A 19,039-nucleotide genomic window follows, 5' to 3' on the forward strand; every position below is an offset into this window, starting at 1 on the left:
ATTTTTCGAAAGTTAGAAGATTGAAAAGCTAAGAAAAAATTATAATTTATTTTATAATAAGAAAGAATAGAGATTTTAGATCTAGAATAGTTGACGATATAGAATATATAATAACCAATTCAGCTTCATGCTTTTTTCTAATACAAACTCATAAAAAATATAAAGAATAGCTTTAATAATAAAAAAATCTAAAGATCAAAATCATTATTAGTTTTTTATTAAATAAAATTTTATATAGTCTCTCCCATTTTTATTCTAATATATAACCCACTTAAAAAATATGAATAGCTAAATAGATTATCAATTTGCATCATTCTTTCTTTTTCGAAACTTATTTTGGACTGTTATGCTTTCCTCCAAAATGTGTCCAGAAATCCCGCCTCGAAACGTTTGTTCTTTTGCGAAACTTGTTTCCCCGCTCCGAGTGCGGACATTCCGCGGATATATTGTTGGGGCAGATGGCACAGCCATAGAAATGGGTAAACCGAAAAACCAAAACAAGAATCCAATTTCTAAACAGCTGCTTGAGAACATGATGCTCATACCAGTCTCCCTCTCCTGGGCTGGACTTTCATTCATCTCGTCTGTGGTTTTCGTATAAATAGCTGCGGTCGCAGCAGATTCAATTAGACTTCAAGCCAACCTCAAGACCTAAACTCAAACCAAAGCAAAAAAAATGTCGAGATTTATCGCCGTCACCTTTGCCATCCTCGCTATCTGCCTGATCCTTGTCAGCGCCGCCCCCGCTCCGCCCCAGCTGCTGGATGCCCAGACAGCCATCCAGAAGATAATCGGTAAGATTTTAAATAGTTTAAGAGGACATCTACAGCACTTAATGACATTCTTTTCGATTTCCCTTCCAGATGCCTACAACCGCATCCCCGGACCTTCGGTCGTTCATCCCTGGGAAGTGGCCCGAGTGATTGATCCCAACACCTTTGTGGCCCACTTCTAAATGTCCTTCTCCGACTCTGCTACCTGACTAAACTATATGGCTAAAATAAATTTCCTAGAAAAATAATAGTTAAATCAACCTGAAATGGCTTTTAATTCAAAACGGAAAACATCATTGAAGTTCAATACCGATTCCAGGAATAGCTCTTCATTCAAGAACTTCCGATAGTAGAAAATTATTACATTCATTATTAGTTTATTTTGTTTGCTTTAAATAGCTTTCTTAGACAAACCAAATAGCAGTTGAAACGAAAAATCGAGCCATGAAAATATTTGCATATAAAGCAAATCTAGCTTTGAAATTATTTTGACTTTTGCCAACCACCGGATGATGAGTTTTGTGGCCAGAAGTGGCTTTTCCGTTGCGAGCTGCACCGAAAACTTTGCGGCTTCTGGGGGGCGACAGATGTGGAGATCAACTAAAGTTGTAGAACTCATCTGGAAGTCCCTTCCTCTCCCCAAACTACACACAAATATTCTTCGTTTTGCGGAAGTTTTGCGGGCATTCGCCTGTTACCAAGACACAATTTGCCCAAGGACAATTTGATAATAAGTGGATTACGAAGGCATTTGCTAAAGTTATGCCACACAGTTTTTCATCCCGTCCGTAATCTCATTCTGATGCACGAGACCGTTAAGTGTGTGCTTAGCACTTGGAGGCGGAGGTCTAGAAAAAAGCAAGTGTACTCGAAGCTCGAAGGATGCAATAGTGCTATCGCGATTCAGTATGGATATGGCGAGGCTAAAGTCAATGTCAATGCCAGAGTTAAAGCCCTGCCAGTACAGCCAATATTTGATATCCGCAAGGCCCCCGCCATAAATGTGCACTATTGATAAGTGCAGTCAGGCGGCAGTGCTCCCCGGCTATGCAAATAGTCTCCTTTGTGGGCCAGTCGAGTGAAACCAATTGCCGAGCCGATCATAAAAACGTGGGCTTATAGTTTTATTTTCCCTGCCTCGTTCTTGCTTCCTCAAACATGCATTTTTATGGCCCTCTTACACATGTGGCGTGTGAGCCAATGAAAAATTCATGTAGAAAGAGTATTTCCCAGGAAACTGGTCACTCGATGACTTTTGCGTGTAAATTCAGATGAGTTTTTACCTCACTTACTTTGACTCTTTGATTAAATGTAGTTTGCTCTATAGTACACATATTTTTTATGAAAGAACTTTTCCAATAGAGCTAGGATGAATGAATAAAAATACGCCAATTAGCCTTTGGGGAATTTTCAATCAAAATCAAAGCCAAGCTTTCTTTCACTTTAAAAAATCATTTCAATTTCTGTTATTTCCAATACCTTTGGCATATTTGATGTGTTTTTTTAAAGGCATAGTTCTACTTAGGGACAAATTGGCATGCAGGACAACAGGACAATTATATTGAAGGCCTGGCCTCTTTGGTAAATTACTAAACCACCCCAGCTAATTGCTTTGTAACTGCCTTTTAGTTACACTAGTTCCGCTTTGGTTAGTTTATTGTTCGGTTCCCTGGCAATTAATTAGTTTGCTCGTGGTCGCCCAGATATTTTACGTCTCTGACAATGAGACTTTACGAGCGCTTTTACGACTCGCTTAGAGCATCTCCCAGCATCGCTAGTATCTCCGGCATCTTGGCCAGCTGTTTAGCTGCCAAAACAAAGTTTATTCCGATCAGGAATTCCCAGTGGAATGCAGAAAAACTCGGAGACAAACTTAACGAAGACCCGGCCCAATCAATTGTGAAAGACAGAGAAAGATTTCTCGCATGCGCCGGTCGCATAAATTTGTTAACCGCTTTCAAACTACATCGACTCCGTTTCAAATTGGTGTGCTGGGGATCGATTTGCAATGCAAATCGTTGGCTGGATGGTTGGTTGGTTGGTTAGTTGGTTGGAGCCCACCCCCTTCCGGCCTCTATTCCATTATAAATAGACCGTGACTTACCTCCTGCCATCAAACGACTGACTTTTTATCTCGCCCACCATAAACCTGCGAGCGGCTTTAATTATGCAAATAACTGGCGCCACAAGAACGTGCTAAAAACGCAAAAAAAAAAAACAAATTGGAAGAGACAAACAAATATATAAAATTGGTAGAAATCTGATAAATATCAATTCCCGCAAACAAGTTAATAAAAGCAAGTGAGCGCCACCATGGTGGCTCGTCCGACCATAAAATACCCAATGGGAAGAGGTCCGATCAATTTCATAAAAACCTTCATAAAGACCTTAGTCTTTTGTTTGGAAATTCTAACATATTCTTTCCGTTGGCGGGGTAGATGGTAATAATGTTTATTTTTAAATTCCAGCCATATGGTAGGGATATCAATTACCAGTAGACATTCGCCAACAATCATCAGTCAATGACTTCGTTTGCTTTCCCAACAGGTTTATTGTTTTTTATTGGCCCCCAGGCCCTTCCGCCCATATATACAAAGTATAACATACAGACACATTAGTTAAATTACGGATTTAAGGCTTTTTGTCGGCGCTTTGGCCAACAGGCCAACAAAGTTTGATGTTAAATGAATCTGGATTATCCAGAGTCATAATTTTTTCATAAAAAAGCTTATATTTATTCAACAAATTAAGCACACGTAATGGAATTAAGAAGTGGGATTAAAGAAAACTGAAATTGTAAAATATACCAATTGAATTATGAATTAAGCCAACACTTTCCCTGATTCCATCTGATTTTCAATTTATTAAGCCGTCTTTAATTTTAACAAAATAGCACTTAACAGTTGGGATTAAGTTGAAATTACATTTCTGACAAAGCAAATAGTCGTTTAATTTGAAACAAAACCAACGAAGCACACCTGAAGCCCCAAAATGTATGCTACAAAAACACGGTTACGGCAACTCCTTTGGCGAAAGGCCATGCCTTAATATTCAATCCACGAAAGAAGTAGAAGTAAGTGCTTGTTGGAGCTTAACAGGTATGTATCGATTACCTGGGAAACCTAACCAAATCAGCCCCGACCCCTGTTCATCTCACATAATGGAAAGGAAAGTTGCGGCAAAACTCTCGAGGTAAGCAATATGCCAGATTGCCTTCCATGGGCTAACGATCCCCAAAAGGGGGTTAGACTTGCGATACATAAAAAAACGAGATGCGTGAGCTGCGGACACGCGACATTAACTTCGATGATGGGTGACACTTTTTCCGGCATTTGGAGCCTCTCACCAGCTTCCACAAAAAGCAAAATATGCCTGCGTGGGTGTTTCTCTTTTGCGTTCGCACATCAAAATTGATGGCTCACGGAGTACAGTAACTTATAACCATAAACGAAACTGATGTTAGCCCGACAATGAGGCCTTTGTTCCGTAAGGACAGCTCAACGACCGTAAAGGACCGGCTAATAAAGGAAAATCAAATAACAATCATCACAATTACACCAAGGACATATACATATATGTACTACGAAGAAAAAAACTCGAATCTGAAACTGAAACTGAAACCGAAACTGAACTTTACTGAACTCGTCTGAGGATGTTGGACCGAGATTATTAGCATAATCCAAGGACCGACAATCCAACAACCGGCAACTGTCGCCGAGGTCAGTAAACTGTAAGTGAATTTTTATTAAATTCCATATGCATTAGATGCTGAATATTTGATTCTCTTTTGGGGCGAATGGATGACTTAGGGGCCGGCGAGATTTCTTCTTGTCCTTGGATACTTTATAATACAAACATGGCAAATTAAATTTAAAGCAAACAACCCAAGGCGAACCTAAGCAAAAAAAAAGGTGTTGTTTTAGCATTTTTTTTTCCCACCATTTCACCATTTGTATTTCAGTTTTATTTCCGCCATTAAGACAGCTATTGCGTTGCTGCCACGGTGTATATTCAATCATAAATCAAAAGATCTCCCCTTTTATGGGCTGCGGTTCCCGACATCCTGGCGACACATGTCAAAGAGCGTGTTCGACCCGGCTGGACACCAATTAATCAAAAAATGTCTATGACCAAAGAATTTTCCACCCAAGGAGCGTCAGTTTGCGTTACACTTCGCTTCGCTGTATGTGACAACAATCAGGGAAATAGGTTTGCCCGTTTGCAGGTTTGCCTACAGGGTAATGTGAGCTCCTTTAATTTTTACACAATTTCTTACGGAGAGCTTCCTCCAAAGGTTGAAACAATAAACATATATTACGCAACCCGGTCGCCGAGGATGGCGGACAAAAAAAAAAATAATGCAAACCAGATAAATCAGATACGCGCATAACTCTGTTCCCCATTGGGATTTGACAGCTTTCGGGCATGGCAAGTGACAGGCAAATTACGATTGGGCACAATTCAGATTTATGTTCCTTATATAAGCTTCTTGGCATCTATTCTGATACGCTACTTGGCGCTACTTTCGCGGCTTCCATTCTTTCGTCCTTTAAAAAGATACAAAAACGAAAAGTTTAACCCAACCAGTCTTCCAATAAATTGAGCTGTCAATGGTTTACTTTTTATTAGTGTTTCCGCTTTGATAGCTTCTGATGCTGGCTGGCATTTGCTGATTGAAGTTTATTGAGCAAAGTAATCCTTGACGCCATCAAGTGATGCCGAGTAATTGCGCAGATTAAAAAGAGTACCTTTACCCATCATCCCGTTCGTAGAATAAATTCTGTATCTACGCAGAATTCATTTTTCTGCGAATCCTTTATGGCCCCAAACAATGCATCTACGCAGAACGCTTGTCCTTTATTAAATAATCGATTAGAACTTGGGTAATCTGTCAACCGAACACCAACAACGGACAATGGATTGTGTAAAGTCATGATCAAATTAAAGGTATTTACAGAGAGGCGTAATAAATAACCTGGCTGAATGGTTTAACAATTGCGTGTTAGACAAACTCGTCAAGGACGAGGCTACCCCAATTTTGTGCGTGGGAAGGACACGACAGTCTATCCTGAATTCTATTATGGATCCCTTTAAACGATACCATGCTTTTTGGCAACTCATTTAGCAGCCATCTATTATTACGCTTTTATTTATGCAAATTAAAGACTTTCCTTGAGACGGCTTTCAGTTGTTGTTGGGGTTATCCTTATCACCTTATAACCTTAAAGAGTGGCTTCCAGAGTCTCGTTATTGCGATGTTCTCAGCTGGAAATCGCTCAGAACTTAATCAAGTGCAGTTGCAGCCATTAAAATTAACTGGGTGAATGAGCTCGGCAAATCATTAGGAATGCAAAACCAGAGGATGTAGTTAAGCAAATAATTAAATCTTATTATCCTTTTCACAGTCTGAACTTGATGGCGTGACTGCACTGAAAACCATTCTTTGAAGGCCTTTACGATCTATTTGTAAGGCATAACTAGATGATAAAAACTGCATAGGAATTTGTGGTTTACGAAAAGATTGGAATAAATTATATATAATCCATATTTTAATATCTTAAAGTGCTATCAAAAATGTATAAACAATCTCTCTGTGTATTCATTGCCACAGTCGTAGCATTTTGCTATTATGTTTGCGTTTTGTCTCCAAAGTTCATAGCCCGGCAATCGAGACAAGTTGCCTGCATTAAGATAATTAAAAAGTTGTAAAGAAAAACATTTGAGCATTTAAAGCAGCTGTGCTAAAACCCAACGATACCAAACAGATTTCGTAAAAGACTTTCAAAAGAAAAGCCTTTGGGTTAGGGTTTGCCTTTGCTGCTGCCTTTGCCTTGAAAATATCGACAAACTCATCGCCTACTTGCGCGACTTTGCATTGAAAATTATGCAAACGATGCAGATCAAGTGGTAAAGGATACGCGCGACGAGGTCCTTCGGCACTTTAAAAGTTGCAAACTTTTCTATTTACAATCCGCCATTCGGCCGCTATTCTCAGCTCTGCTGTGCTCTGCTCGGCTATCATTATCCCGAATCCCCGTGAACTGAGCGTAACATCCTGGGACAACATTCAACACTTTGCGATGTTAATTTTGTTTCATTTCATTATAGTCAAGTGTGCTCTTAACGTGCGCTTTTCTGTGGCTTTTCCGGGGCTTTCTTTTTTAGCCTTTAGTCGCCTTTTCCATCTGAACCCGAATAGTGGTCTGGCGGAATGATTCAAACCAAGGAATATCCTTCACTCTGATTCCGGCGAGTGGGGTACATAACACATACTATATATATGAAAACAGATTCTTGGGGCTTATCCTCTTAACGTTGTTTACGTAATGTGTGCTTGTGGTAGCGCTTCAAAAATCCGAGTGAATGCCAAACTTTTCAATTTAGAAAATTTGCCCAAGAGAAGCACATGCCAACCAGAAAAAAAAAAAAGCCACAATGCAAACATGTACCCATTCATGGTAAAAAATTTAAGGATATTTAAATGCTTCCTCCCACAGGGAGAGTAAAGTTTATTTAATTGAAAACTTTTTTAATTTCATTTTTCACGACCAATTGAATGCGAATGGCTTAAAACAATACTCGTACGATACTCGTAAAAAAGCGTCAAATTAAAACTTGTTTCGCTATGAATCCATCAGTAGTCTGATCGTGTTTGTGTGCCTAAAGTATTCATTTATAATGGCAATAAACTTAATTGAAAATGAGTATTTATAAATTTGTTTACAATTGCCGGAGGAATTCGTTCAAACAATTTGTTGCCATGAATTTAGATGAACAAAGCAGGGCGATCCGAAGCGAACCGAACAGATATTTTGAACAACATAACCCACTCAGGCCATTATGGCATATTTAAAATACAAATAATTTCTCAATTTTTATTTTTAACTAACCCATTACCCGATATGTGGCGATACGAAATTAATTTATTTATTTCTCATGCCATTTCGCTGTTGTGCCTGTCATGCCTCGTGGCAGTATCTCAATCACTTGAATTTTTCTCTAAAATTTCACACAGCTTGATGGGCCAGAGATATGTGTACACAAGTGCTTGCTTTGCTGTTCGTATTCAAATGTCTATGTTTTTGGATTTTTTTTCCACAAGACAAAAGCAAAATTTTTCACCGCACGCGTTGAAAGCCAAATTCATACTGACGCTGAATTTTCAATATTTTTTTTTATCGGGAAGGAAAAGCCATTTTAAACAGAAAGGAAACCTTGAGGCACGTGCTAGCGAAAAACTTTGCCGATTTGTAATCGAGAGAATAATAAATTGCAAAGTATAAACTCCCACACAAACACATTATGGTCAACTTGTGGCAAAGACTTGTATTTCCCTAATTAATTGCCCGAGATGCTCGTACAATTAGAATCAAGTTATAATGACTTTGGCGAGTGTTCGAAAACTTCACTTAGTATCCGAAACAAGGTAAGAATTGTGGTTGTCTAGTCATAAACTTTCTGTTGAGCTGTTGACCGTTTTTGGAACTTAATCGAGAACAACCGAAAGCAAATACGAGTTAGAGAGGTTTTTTAAGTTTGCAACTAAAGCGCCTGCATTCCATTTCCAATAAAACTAATCCTGATGGAGCTCCAGGGGACTCTCCTCTGCTTTTACCATTCCGACACATAAATGCGTCCATTTTCAGGTGATTCCTTTCCCAGAAAATCCCTTTGAAGGACATGCAAATAAAATAAACCTTTCTTTTTATCACAAACAGGTCAGCCCCCAAAGCATGTTTACATACGTGTATGTGGGTAAATACAAACGGAAATAAATAGGTGCGAAATGGCAGGATATTACATAAACTTGGTCTGATACGAATCTGAAACAACAATGACATGCCACACAGGCCGCCTCCCTGGGGCCGTAATTAAAAACAAAACTTTGCCGGACAGGACAGCCATCAAATACAAGTGCCACACAGCAAAAAATATTCATTAGCCTCCTTGTTAATAAAGATAAATATCACTTTTTCAAATACAATTTTTTTTAATGAAGTGTAAGATTTATAAACATTTCATTTTATGGTAAAACAGACACCTTAGTGTTAAAGTGACAAGGTCAGCAAAGTGACACGGAAAACTAACTCTGCTTGCTTAAATTCCATTTTCAACAGATGTCAGTTGGCTGTCCTGCAGCTTGCCACGTAAGTACATCTTATCCTGCTTTAAACAGACTATTTTCATCTCCATGGGATACAGCTCCTTTGACCATTCGTATTACTGTCGTATTGTCCTGGCAAGGATGCAATACAAAAGGTGCCAACGTCTGAAAGCAAATACCTGAGACATGCCATGAACCATTTGAGCCATGAACTTTACACATTGGATTAAATTCGATCATATTTATTGAAGAAATAGGAGAATAAATTAATATTTTCTATGACCTTCAATTGAAATAATATTGCTATTGTTAAGCTTGTGAAATCAATTACCCTGGCATCTGAATTACAATTAATGCCAAGCCACAAAGCGCAACAATCGCCTACCGTGGCAGCCGCTTTAAATGTTCGCATTTGTTTTTTACATGAAATCTTGCAATTTATCTTCATTGTAGAGAACACCACCCTCCGCCAGGCTCCTTTCAATTAGAATAGCACAGATGGCCAAGTCAGGGTGCCTTTTAGCCAACTTCCAGAGAGTTCAGCACGTGCACATTACACACTGACATAAATCAAATTGGATCTACAAAATGGATTTAAGGAGCACATCGGACACACCGAACATCGCACATCTCACTTGCAGACATGGCAACGTCTTTCGAGCTTCGTTAGCTGCTAGACAAACGACTTGTTGGTCAGAAGGCACACTTAACAGTCAACAAAGCCAATACAAAGTATACCGTGGTTCTCCACTCTGTTCCCTTGGCGAGCAAAAAAATTGCAGAAGTAAACTTTTGAGAATCGAAATAGACATCTCGTGTTTTCATCAGGAAGTTTCTTTAATCAGGATGAACTTTGGGGAAACAAAGAGAAAGTTTTTGGAACTAATATTGAGTAGATCAAGGGATGTTGGTTGAGATGTTCAATTAAATCTAAGGAATCCAGGTTAGAACACTAGGTATCTGAAAAATTTCGTAGGGCATCAAAAGAGCGACCTGCTATGCATGAAATTGCTTTTTATTTTCACTTTTCGCCACTTTCAAGTATCCTTTCAGCGTGGCATTTTAAATTTCCGTCACGTCGCATTTAATGCCACCCAAAAACCGAAAACATATCCAGCTACATGGTCGTAAAACGGAGAAGCAGCAGCAAATACTTGGCCCAAATGAAGTGATGCAAACTATGAACCCATCGATGGAATTATGGATGAAACGAACCGAGCCGGACTGAGCCGGTCTGACCCAAGTGAACCTCTTTGTTTGGCTGAGTTTTGAGTAATGCTCCGATGACAGGCATTCTGTGTGATTTGGGTCTTGGAAACTTTCAACGCTCACTCTCTTCGGCTACGTAATGAAATCGACAAATGGCATTGGCCCTAATTCGAGGGCTTTCGCCCAATGAATGGTCGATGGGATGGTCAAAGCCAAAAAGTCAATTCAGCGAAGGATGCTTGGGGAAGCACGGAATGGAGTTTCGATAAAAAAAAAAAAAACCGCCAACAAAATGACTGGCGAGGATTGGCAGGGAAGTTTTTATCATTTATTATTTGCGCTGAGTAACGGGCAGTCAGTAATGTCCTTTTTGTGGTCAAGCAAACACTTGACCAGCTTTACATTTCTCCCCCACAACCACTCCTCAAGGTACGAGTGCCTTCATTTAATTTAATGTGCCTTTGAGCACGTCTCCTGCCGAAAATCCCCTCGACATCAAATACAATTATCAATGCCCCCCGGCCCCATTAGACAATTTATATGTAAACGTCAGACGGCTAGACATTCAATGCTAATGAATTCCAGCACGCACCAATAAAACAGCGAAAAACTCACAGGTCCAGGCCTAAAAAACATAAAAAACAATTGAATAAAAAAGTGAAACTGTAAACGGCGGGCCAAAAAAACAACAAATAAATGCAATTCAAAGTTCAAATGCCACCGCCAAAGAGCCTTCTTGGCAAAAAGGTGAGCATCAAAAATGGACAATAAATAAAATTGCTGGCTGGAATTGGGTGTTAAAGCAACCACTTTTGTGTTAAAATATTCATAGTGGATGTATTTTTAATGGGTATATTGTTTTATGAAAGTAAAACGCGACAATAAAATATTCAAAATTCATAAAGAAAATAGGAAACTTTTGACAAGACTTTGCACATATTATTAAATAATAAAAAAAGTTTAAATATTATAATCCTCAAAGTAATCTCTAAGGTATCTCTAATTCGTATACCCCTGTAACCATTACAAAACATTCATTTGTGTATACTTTTTTGCAGGTAAATTGGTCGGCCAGGTGAAGGTTAACAATGCCAAATCTTTCGACATATCCATAAATTCAACTTCAACCTTTAAGAATTCTCCTCTTTTTTATGGGCTACGCCTGCACGGAACTTGGATAATTTCCCCCAAAAAAAAGTTTGAGCATAAATTCAAGGAGGAGAGCCAACAAGAAAAAGGGAAAGCGTATGGCCCAGAGAAACCCAGAGTAAAAAAAATGAATACCAGACGCAAGATATACACTTCAATGTATTCTCATTGTTGGGGACGCTAGTGGGAGAAATCCCCGTGCTATGATGAGTGGGTGGGATGCCCAGTGGTGATGATACAGTGTGTACACAGACATCTGCCCGAGAACCTCGAAAATTGTTTATTGTTTACTGTTTGTATTAAACGGCACGTTGAAAGGCATCCACCCGTATCAAAGATGAGTAAATAGCCGGAGGGATGCTAAGTGTTTTGCCTAAGAGGAAACAGTTTATTTATTTAACTGGCGAAACCGGAAAAATTGGCACTGGCCCCTCCACTCCACGCCAAAAAGAGAGCCATTTTAATTGAATTTGTAGTTAAGGAATGTAATTATAGTTTATTCCCTAAGGGATAAGGCGCTTTAAATAAACAAAATAACTGGGCAACAGCCCCATCGATGGAATTCTTCGAATGACAACGAGATTAATAGGGTTGTGGTTGCCATGCCGGCGACCCTCTTTTGAGAGCTGGAATTTCTTTGACACCCAACGGGGTATCGCTTTTCATCTCAGGGACAGGGCTTTTAAAATAGGGGATTGATTACACACAATTTCGATTAATAAAAGTGACAACTTTTCTAAAAGTTGGGGCTGCAACTCATAACATTTATTTGATTTTCACATTGAGGATCTATGTATTATTATTCAATGCAATTTTCTGTCCCATGAAACCGATTAGTCACAGCTGTCGTTCCCCTGAGTTACCCCCCGAAGACCAAGTGACACAGCAGGAAGTCTGCTAATGAGACAAATCCTTTCTGAAAGAATTCCCGATGATGGAAACCAATCATTGAACTTTGGCCAAGTCAAGCTAATTAACTGAGAAAGAAGCCGTAGGATGGGTATATAAATTGCTTTCCTTCTAATGCCCAAATTTAAGGCTCATAAATTGGGGATTTATTTGCGGCTGGGTCCTAAGGCAAAACTCATTTGGCAGGTTCCTTTTGGCTAAGTACAAGTATCATGCAAGCATTATACATTTAATTTAGAGGCTGCCCTTGGTGATTCGAGATAATGAACTCGGTGAATGGACAGGAGAGGCATTTTTAATGCCCACAACAATTCTCAACTTCTCCGGTTCCCTGGTACTTAATGTATTATTAAAATGCTCCATGCCGTGCCATCCTGTGGACTTGTTGTCATATTAAAAAAACCCCGACAGAGCAATGTCACCTCATGCCGGGGGCGCCAGTATCTCCAAAATAGGATGTGGAGCTGACGCCATTCCTGTTTTCCATTTCCGAAAAATTCCCGCCTTTCCCATTATAAAAATATTTTTTTTTTAGGAATTTTTTCATCTAAACTTAATTTATTCTTTTATGTTCGACGCGTGTTGCTTTGATGTGGCCACAATAGTAGACCCACAGATTTTACTCGCAATAAATACAACTTAAGCATTCCCAGGCAGCCACACGAATTGTAATCCATATATCCTGCCGCTGAGTATGGTGAAGATGCTTGCTGGTGAGGAAGTGGCCGAAGCGGAGGATTCGGGGCACATCAATTTCCTATTGTGGTAAGATTTCCGCCCAAAGATTGATATTGTATGTACGCATGACTTGCCATTTGGCTCGGCTTGCGGTCACCAATACCCAAACACCAGTATCCTGGGCGAAACTAATGCCCCACACACTTTCAAGACTTCATAAATTATGCATATGATCAATTAAATACAGAACATTGAACAACAGGCGTATTTCAAGGAACACAAAAGGCGAGAGTTTTGCGGCTTGGGAGACCAGTTGTTCCTTTTTTTGGGGCCATCTATGAATAGTTGTGGCGGCATTCATAAATAGCCAAGCTGTCATTCCAAGGAATCCCTACAATGACCCCTATTATGTGAGGCGAAGAAATGTTCATCCATTGGTTTTTTCCATCATTTATTAAAAAGTTACTTAAACTAAGTTAGTTGGTGTTTTCTTAATCAAATAATCGTAGAATGAACAACATTGCGTATACGTAATATTATTTTTAGCAGTTTGCAGTTCACAAAATAATAAAAATCGGCAACTGCTATTTACTTTTGGTGTTAAAATTTTAATAAACTAAATTATACAACCCAGTTAAAATTTTCCTAAACGCACTCCCCTCGTATACGTAATAATATTATCTTAGAACCAAAAATTGCGTATAAGTAATATTTTTCTCTTGAAATTAAAACAAATCAGAAATTTCCTTTCTAATGAAAGGAATAAAGAAAATTCTAGTAAATCATAAACCTTTCATAAATCTCTCAGAACTACGTTGCGTATACGTAATATTTTGTCGTTTTATCAAAAGGACTACACATTTCCATGACATTTCAATCATAGCTTTGGATTGCATTCCGACACTATTCCCAAAAAAGTGAAGCCATAATAATGGTTTTCTTGTTCATTCTCCCTAAAATCACTGGCCCACACTGCGTATGCGTATTGTGTTTTTGTTTTTTGGTTATGAACTTTCAGCATAATTCTACATTCGGAAATAGAATGTTGATTAACTATATTACTCATTGGAAAGAGGAAGCCATTATTTTAAAGTACTTTAAAAAGTGTAAATATTATTTTCCACCCACATAACCTTGCAATAATGGGAATACCTATTTTTGACCAGAAATCATTTTGTTTGTTTGGGTCTTTTGTTTTATTTTCAGGTATTTATTTATCTTCTATGGCTACTTCCATGGAATTCAAAATATTTTCATAAATGCAGAATGTAAACAGGTCCACTGATGCCGAAAAATAATCGAGATGAAATACCAAATTGAAATTAATTTTTACTTTACAAAGCGGGAGATTCTCTAACCACAGCTGTAGACCCTTTTTCACATTTTATGCCTCATTAAATTTATATTGATGGGGCACGGAAAAAGCCAATTAGTCCTCGAACAAACCCTTTTTGCAAACAGGCCCAAACGGCCCAACCACATCAACAAAAAAAACCCTTGACATAAAAACAATTACAAAACAATGGGTAAAAAGGATATATGTGACAGCTTATTTTTCTACGCTTTTTCAATTAGTGTCCTTTTAAAATTATTTTGATAGCAAATAATATGTTAAATTATGCCTTATTGTTCAACTCACTTGTAGGATTTTTTAGGCTTGACGTTTTCACGAAAAACTAGAACAAAGTACTTTAAGTTTGCGCATCAAGTCATTTTTAAAGTTTGTTTTTATGTTTATTTAAAAATAAAGAGTCTTTGATTATTATTTTATTTTTTTTTATTTGTGTTTTTAAATTATAACTTCCACTTTCCGCCGGTGCTATTTATTTGATCCGAAATCCGATCCTTTCACGCGCTCTGTAATCGGCAGACTATACCAAAATCGGCGAGTGTCGGTCTGATTTGGCGCCAAACTGTTCGGCTGTTCGAATTTCCCCTCCTTCCAGTTTCCAGTGCGAATTTCGCGCCTGGAACTGGAAGGCCTTCTAGCCGGCAAATGGCGCCTGCGCTTTCAAATAATATTAATGCTTGTAAACAAAACACAGCTGATTAAAAGCCTTTTCATTGATGATTGAATATTTTTTGAAAAAAAAAAAACAATAACAAATAGTGTTTGAGAGTGAGTAATGCGATTAAATTGGGTTCATATGCTATTCTTTTCAATAAATTCGAATGAGTTGTAGAATTTATTAAAATACAAAAGGAATACAAAAGAGTAACACGTTCTATTGAAACCCGTTGAGGCGAATAGCCGCATATTTTCTTGCATGAAATTAAATTGTTTCACTGGGGAGTTGGGCGGCAAAGGCAACACTAAACAGGGCTCAAGGACACGCCTTTTACTTGTCACTCCGCCTGAGAACTCTCCCAGCTGTCAGGGCAGTGTTCTTTCACTCGACATCTCCCATGTTTTCTCATTTTTCTCGAAGCATTTAATTTCCTTTGAAGCCGCATTATTTTTTGACACACGCGTGCGAGGCGTAACACTTTGAACAACTTTTGACTGGGCCAGTCTGTCACGAGTGACTGGAAGGCGATAATGGTAGTTATCTTATTGCCAAGGTGAAATCTTTTAGAATCGTTATCCTTTGCATTAAACATAAGGTATTTCGGGGTCAAAGAAAGCGGTTTCTTTTCTTAAAAATTAGATGAAAAGGGGTTCCTTAAACAAAGGCACGTGGGAACTAAGGAAACTAGGGAATTGAAAAGATAAGTTGAAGAAATTACAATAAATACAAAATAAGGTAAAAAGTTAACTCTTTTTTTAAATAAAATTAATAAAAACATTCATACATATTTCTCTTAAACCATTTCTACCTTTCCCCAAGACTCTACCTTTACATAAAATTACTAAAGCATACTTTTTGGCATATATCATATTTTGGTTTAGTTATCAAAAGGCAAGATAAACCAACACTTTTTAAGACAATTTAAGTACAAAATAAAGATAATAATATTAATTTCGAATCTATATAATTAATTTAATGCTAATAATTCAAATTATAAAAGATATCTGGCCACACACAGACCATGAACTCACTGATAAGAGCGCTCTCTTAAAACTATACTCTCTTCGGCTGTATCTCTTTGCATTCCGTAAAATGACCAAAAAAAAGGTAAACAGACAAGTTGAACCCACAACCAGATTGAAATTGAAAGCAAAGCGAATTGAAGACATCTTTGTGTGTATTGGTGAGCGGTGGTGCACGCTCTCTCAGCTACTCATTTTGGCGTTAATTGAGTGCTCATTTTGAGTGAATGTACACAGGGCGTATACGGAACACAGGGTGTTGAATTCTGGGGAACCCAACTGATTTTCTGTTTCCCCGCAAAAGCCGACGTCGACGCACGCATTTCGTTCTGCGACGGACGCAACTCGTTTTTCGCGCGCTTCTCGCTAAATGCGCCAAAAATACAAAAAAAAGCAACAAATAACCATAAAACAACAACAACAACAAGATATAAGAAATCCAAATCAAATCTAAAACGCATGAGAAATACATCAGCCAGAGTGTATTCATTCAGTTTATTAATAGATTCGCACAGCCCATATAGAGCACATTTAAAAGAAGAAATTAAAAAAAAATATATAAATATGAAATAAATGAGAAAGTGAGAAGAATTTGGAGAAGAGAGAGAGAGCTTTATTGATAAGAAGAATTCGTTGCTGATTAGCGGTAAACTGTTTGAAAGAATTTGCGCGATCATCGGGCGCGAATTAGTTTCAATTCGATAGATATTGCGTATACGCCCGGTAGTACAGTGTGCCAAAGGCGGCGTCGGTTAACGGTTAACGGTGAAGCGGTGAGTCGGTTAACGGTCATCGGTCAGCTCTGAAAGAGAGCGTGCGAAATGAAAGTGATATAAAAAAAAATAATAATAAATCATCAACCTACCACAACAAGGAACAACAAGGGAATCAAACACACAACAAACAAACAAACAAACATTGAGCAAAGAGCATATCAAAAGAAGCCAACCATAAACATTTCCTAGTATTAACAAAGGATATACAATATACACTATACACACACCGGAAGACTACAAACATATATGGATTTATATACAAAGCTGGAAGAGCTGGGAACAGGAAGCAGATCGGAGATCGGCAGGACCTCGAATGCCAAGTAGATGGGTTAGTAGCAGCAGGACACACTGGCTCCTCTATTTGTCTAGTGAGGAATCAGGCCACTCACACACACACACACACTCGACGAAGTCAGCGGCCAGCAAGGACATCCTTTACAGTGCCAGTGTGTGTGTGCGTCAAGGACGACTAGTCGTTGTGCCATAAAGAGCACTCTCTGCTGTGCTGTCAGTGCAGAAAGTGGGCGTGCGAGTTGGGCGCCGCTTATTAAATATACATCAGTCAAGCGCAAGGAACCTAATTTTCCCTCCCCTCCCCCTTCAACTTGTCCCATGTAACTAAACAACAATAACTGGGAAAGGAACTAAACAGGAGAAGGAAAAGCGCAACAACAGGACAGGACTCCTCCCACTCCACCCGCCACAAAAATGGCGCGACGCAAGGGCAGCGGCCGAGGCAGTAAGTTGAATTTATTTCTAAATAAAATATATTCCGAGAATTCCATGGTTCGACTTCAAGGACGTTGTAGATGGGGCGAGGCTTTTGATTTTTTGTGGCAGCCACGGCAACAGTTGCCATATGGCAGGACATTCCAGAGGTCCTAGAGCCTCAAGTGATGAGATATCTGATGGCATTTGGGGGAGTCATTTTTAAAGAAAACTGTAGACTTTAAAGGGATAATTAAAGGATATTTTGTAATTATTGATTCTTTTATTTATTAAGTACTAATATTGCTTTTTAAAATGTCATTTTTTTGAGCAAAAAATCATAATCCACAAAGCTGGTTTCCAGCCACGCCCCCTCTTGAAGCCCCCAAAGGCCCGACTGTATCTACAAGATACACTTTTTTTTCATTATTTTTATTTTTTTTTTGCATTATTATTTGTGCCACGACTACTTTACTCACTTGCTCAACAAGCGAGCGGCGCAAAGAGAGGGCCATAGCATGCATAAAACATGAAATAACCAGCGTCAGTAGTCACTTTTCATTGCAATGCGAACTACAGCCACCCCCTTTTTTCTTTTTGCGATGTGGTGCGGCGGCCTCCCCCTTATCCCCTTATCATTTCATTTCAGTTGCGTTGGCGCGCGCGCTGCAAAATGTTGGGGATTCCCTTACGTAATCCCCCAGCGCACACAAAAGGCAAACAAACAAACAAACACACAGAGGGAGAGAGAGAGAAGACAAACAAAACAAAAAAAGCGAAATGGGTAAAAGAAAGAGGCAAAAGGGAGAAGCGGAAAACAGAAACACAGAGAGCCACAAACAAGGCAGCTTGTTTGCCAGCCGGAGTCGTAGTCGGAATCGGAATCGGAATCGCCCCATGTAATGGCCTGAAAATCAAGCTCAGGCCTGGCGTCATGAACTTTTGCCATACGGCGGCTCACCCACACAGTCATGCCACTCTAGCAACAGGCGCACTCACAGATACAAACATACTCAGATACTCAGATACTGAGATACTTGTACTAGCACAGTCAAAGATACTTTGCGTCACTCGGGTTGTTAGACATGTTGCCTGGGTCTGTAGCTGCCCCTGTTACTCATGCTACAGTTGGAAGCTATTAAAAAGGCAGATACTTTGTTGCAAGGGGCAAGGGGTTCTGCTGCCCACACGCTCTCAGATACTTTTATGCCAAATGAGATACAAGTGTGCCCTGGCTGGCTTTTGATATGTGCCAAGTAGTTCTCTTTTTGACTCGCCTTCAGTGGAGATACAGTATCTATGAGATACAAATATCTATCTATAAGAAGCTAATACTTAGCCAGGTATCACTGTGGCAAGCGCAACATGTTCAAAGAGCTTGGAGTCTCACTTGGCTACGCCTTGACTTCAAGCTGGCGATGGATGGGTTCGGATATGAGTTTGGAGTTTCCACGAGGAGGGTGGCGGTGGCAGTGGAAGTGGGAGACACTTAAGCTGGCTTTGGCTTTGGCTTTGTCTTTTGGCTTTGTTGCCTTTGCCTTTGCGTTGTCAGTGACTTGGCTATAAGTCCCCCTCCACCTGCGTCCCTCTTCTGTGTCACTAACAACGTCAAAATTAAAATAGACTCTGCCCGGAATTCTTGGCTTTGGCTTTTCCTTTGGCATTACCTTTTGCCTTGGCTCTGGGCCATTGTGCAGATAAT

The 19,039-nt window shown here is 39.2% G+C and overlaps 3 protein-coding genes across 4 annotated transcripts in view; 2 read left to right on the forward strand and 1 right to left on the reverse strand.

Moving 5' to 3' along the window:
- The window catches only part of LOC6495289 (G-protein coupled receptor dmsr-1), a 32,231-nt gene extending 17,526 nt beyond the window's left edge, over window positions 1-14,705 (reverse strand). The window contains exon 1 of the mRNA XM_001958658.4: window positions 14,462-14,705. The gene's annotated coding sequence lies outside the window, so the exon portion shown is untranslated. The remainder of the gene's footprint in view (window positions 1-14,461) is intronic.
- LOC116654670 lies at window positions 610-1,021 on the forward strand. The gene is made up of 2 exons (XM_044715832.1): window positions 610-794; window positions 864-1,021. The coding sequence occupies exons 1-2, from the start codon at window positions 677-679 to the stop codon at window positions 953-955; spliced, it is 210 nt and encodes a 69-aa protein (XP_044571767.1). The 5' UTR covers window positions 610-676; the 3' UTR covers window positions 956-1,021.
- A 1,402-nt stretch (window positions 14,706-16,107) lies between the features above and the next one.
- The window catches only part of LOC6495376 (transcription factor HIVEP3), a 38,271-nt gene continuing 35,339 nt past the window's right edge, over window positions 16,108-19,039 (forward strand). For both annotated transcript variants that reach the window (XM_001958663.4, XM_032451178.2), the window contains exon 1: window positions 16,108-17,368. In XM_001958663.4, coding sequence (XP_001958699.3) covers window positions 17,338-17,368 — 31 coding nt within the window. In that variant the 5' untranslated portion in view covers window positions 16,108-17,337. The remainder of the gene's footprint in view (window positions 17,369-19,039) is intronic.

The sequence above is a fragment of the Drosophila ananassae genome, chromosome 3L (assembly GCF_017639315.1).
Source record: "Drosophila ananassae strain 14024-0371.13 chromosome 3L, ASM1763931v2, whole genome shotgun sequence".
Taxonomy (NCBI): Eukaryota; Metazoa; Arthropoda; class Insecta; order Diptera; family Drosophilidae; genus Drosophila; species Drosophila ananassae.

Excerpts from the sequence above, each read along its gene's own strand:
- LOC116654670 (XM_044715832.1), top strand. The coding sequence starts at position 677 with ATGTCGAGATTTATCGCCGTCACCTTTGCCATCCTCGCTATCTGCCTG. Across the intron at positions 795-863 it reads AGCCATCCAGAAGATAATCG|ATGCCTACAACCGCATCCCC; the intron begins GTAAGATTTTAA and ends TTTCCCTTCCAG.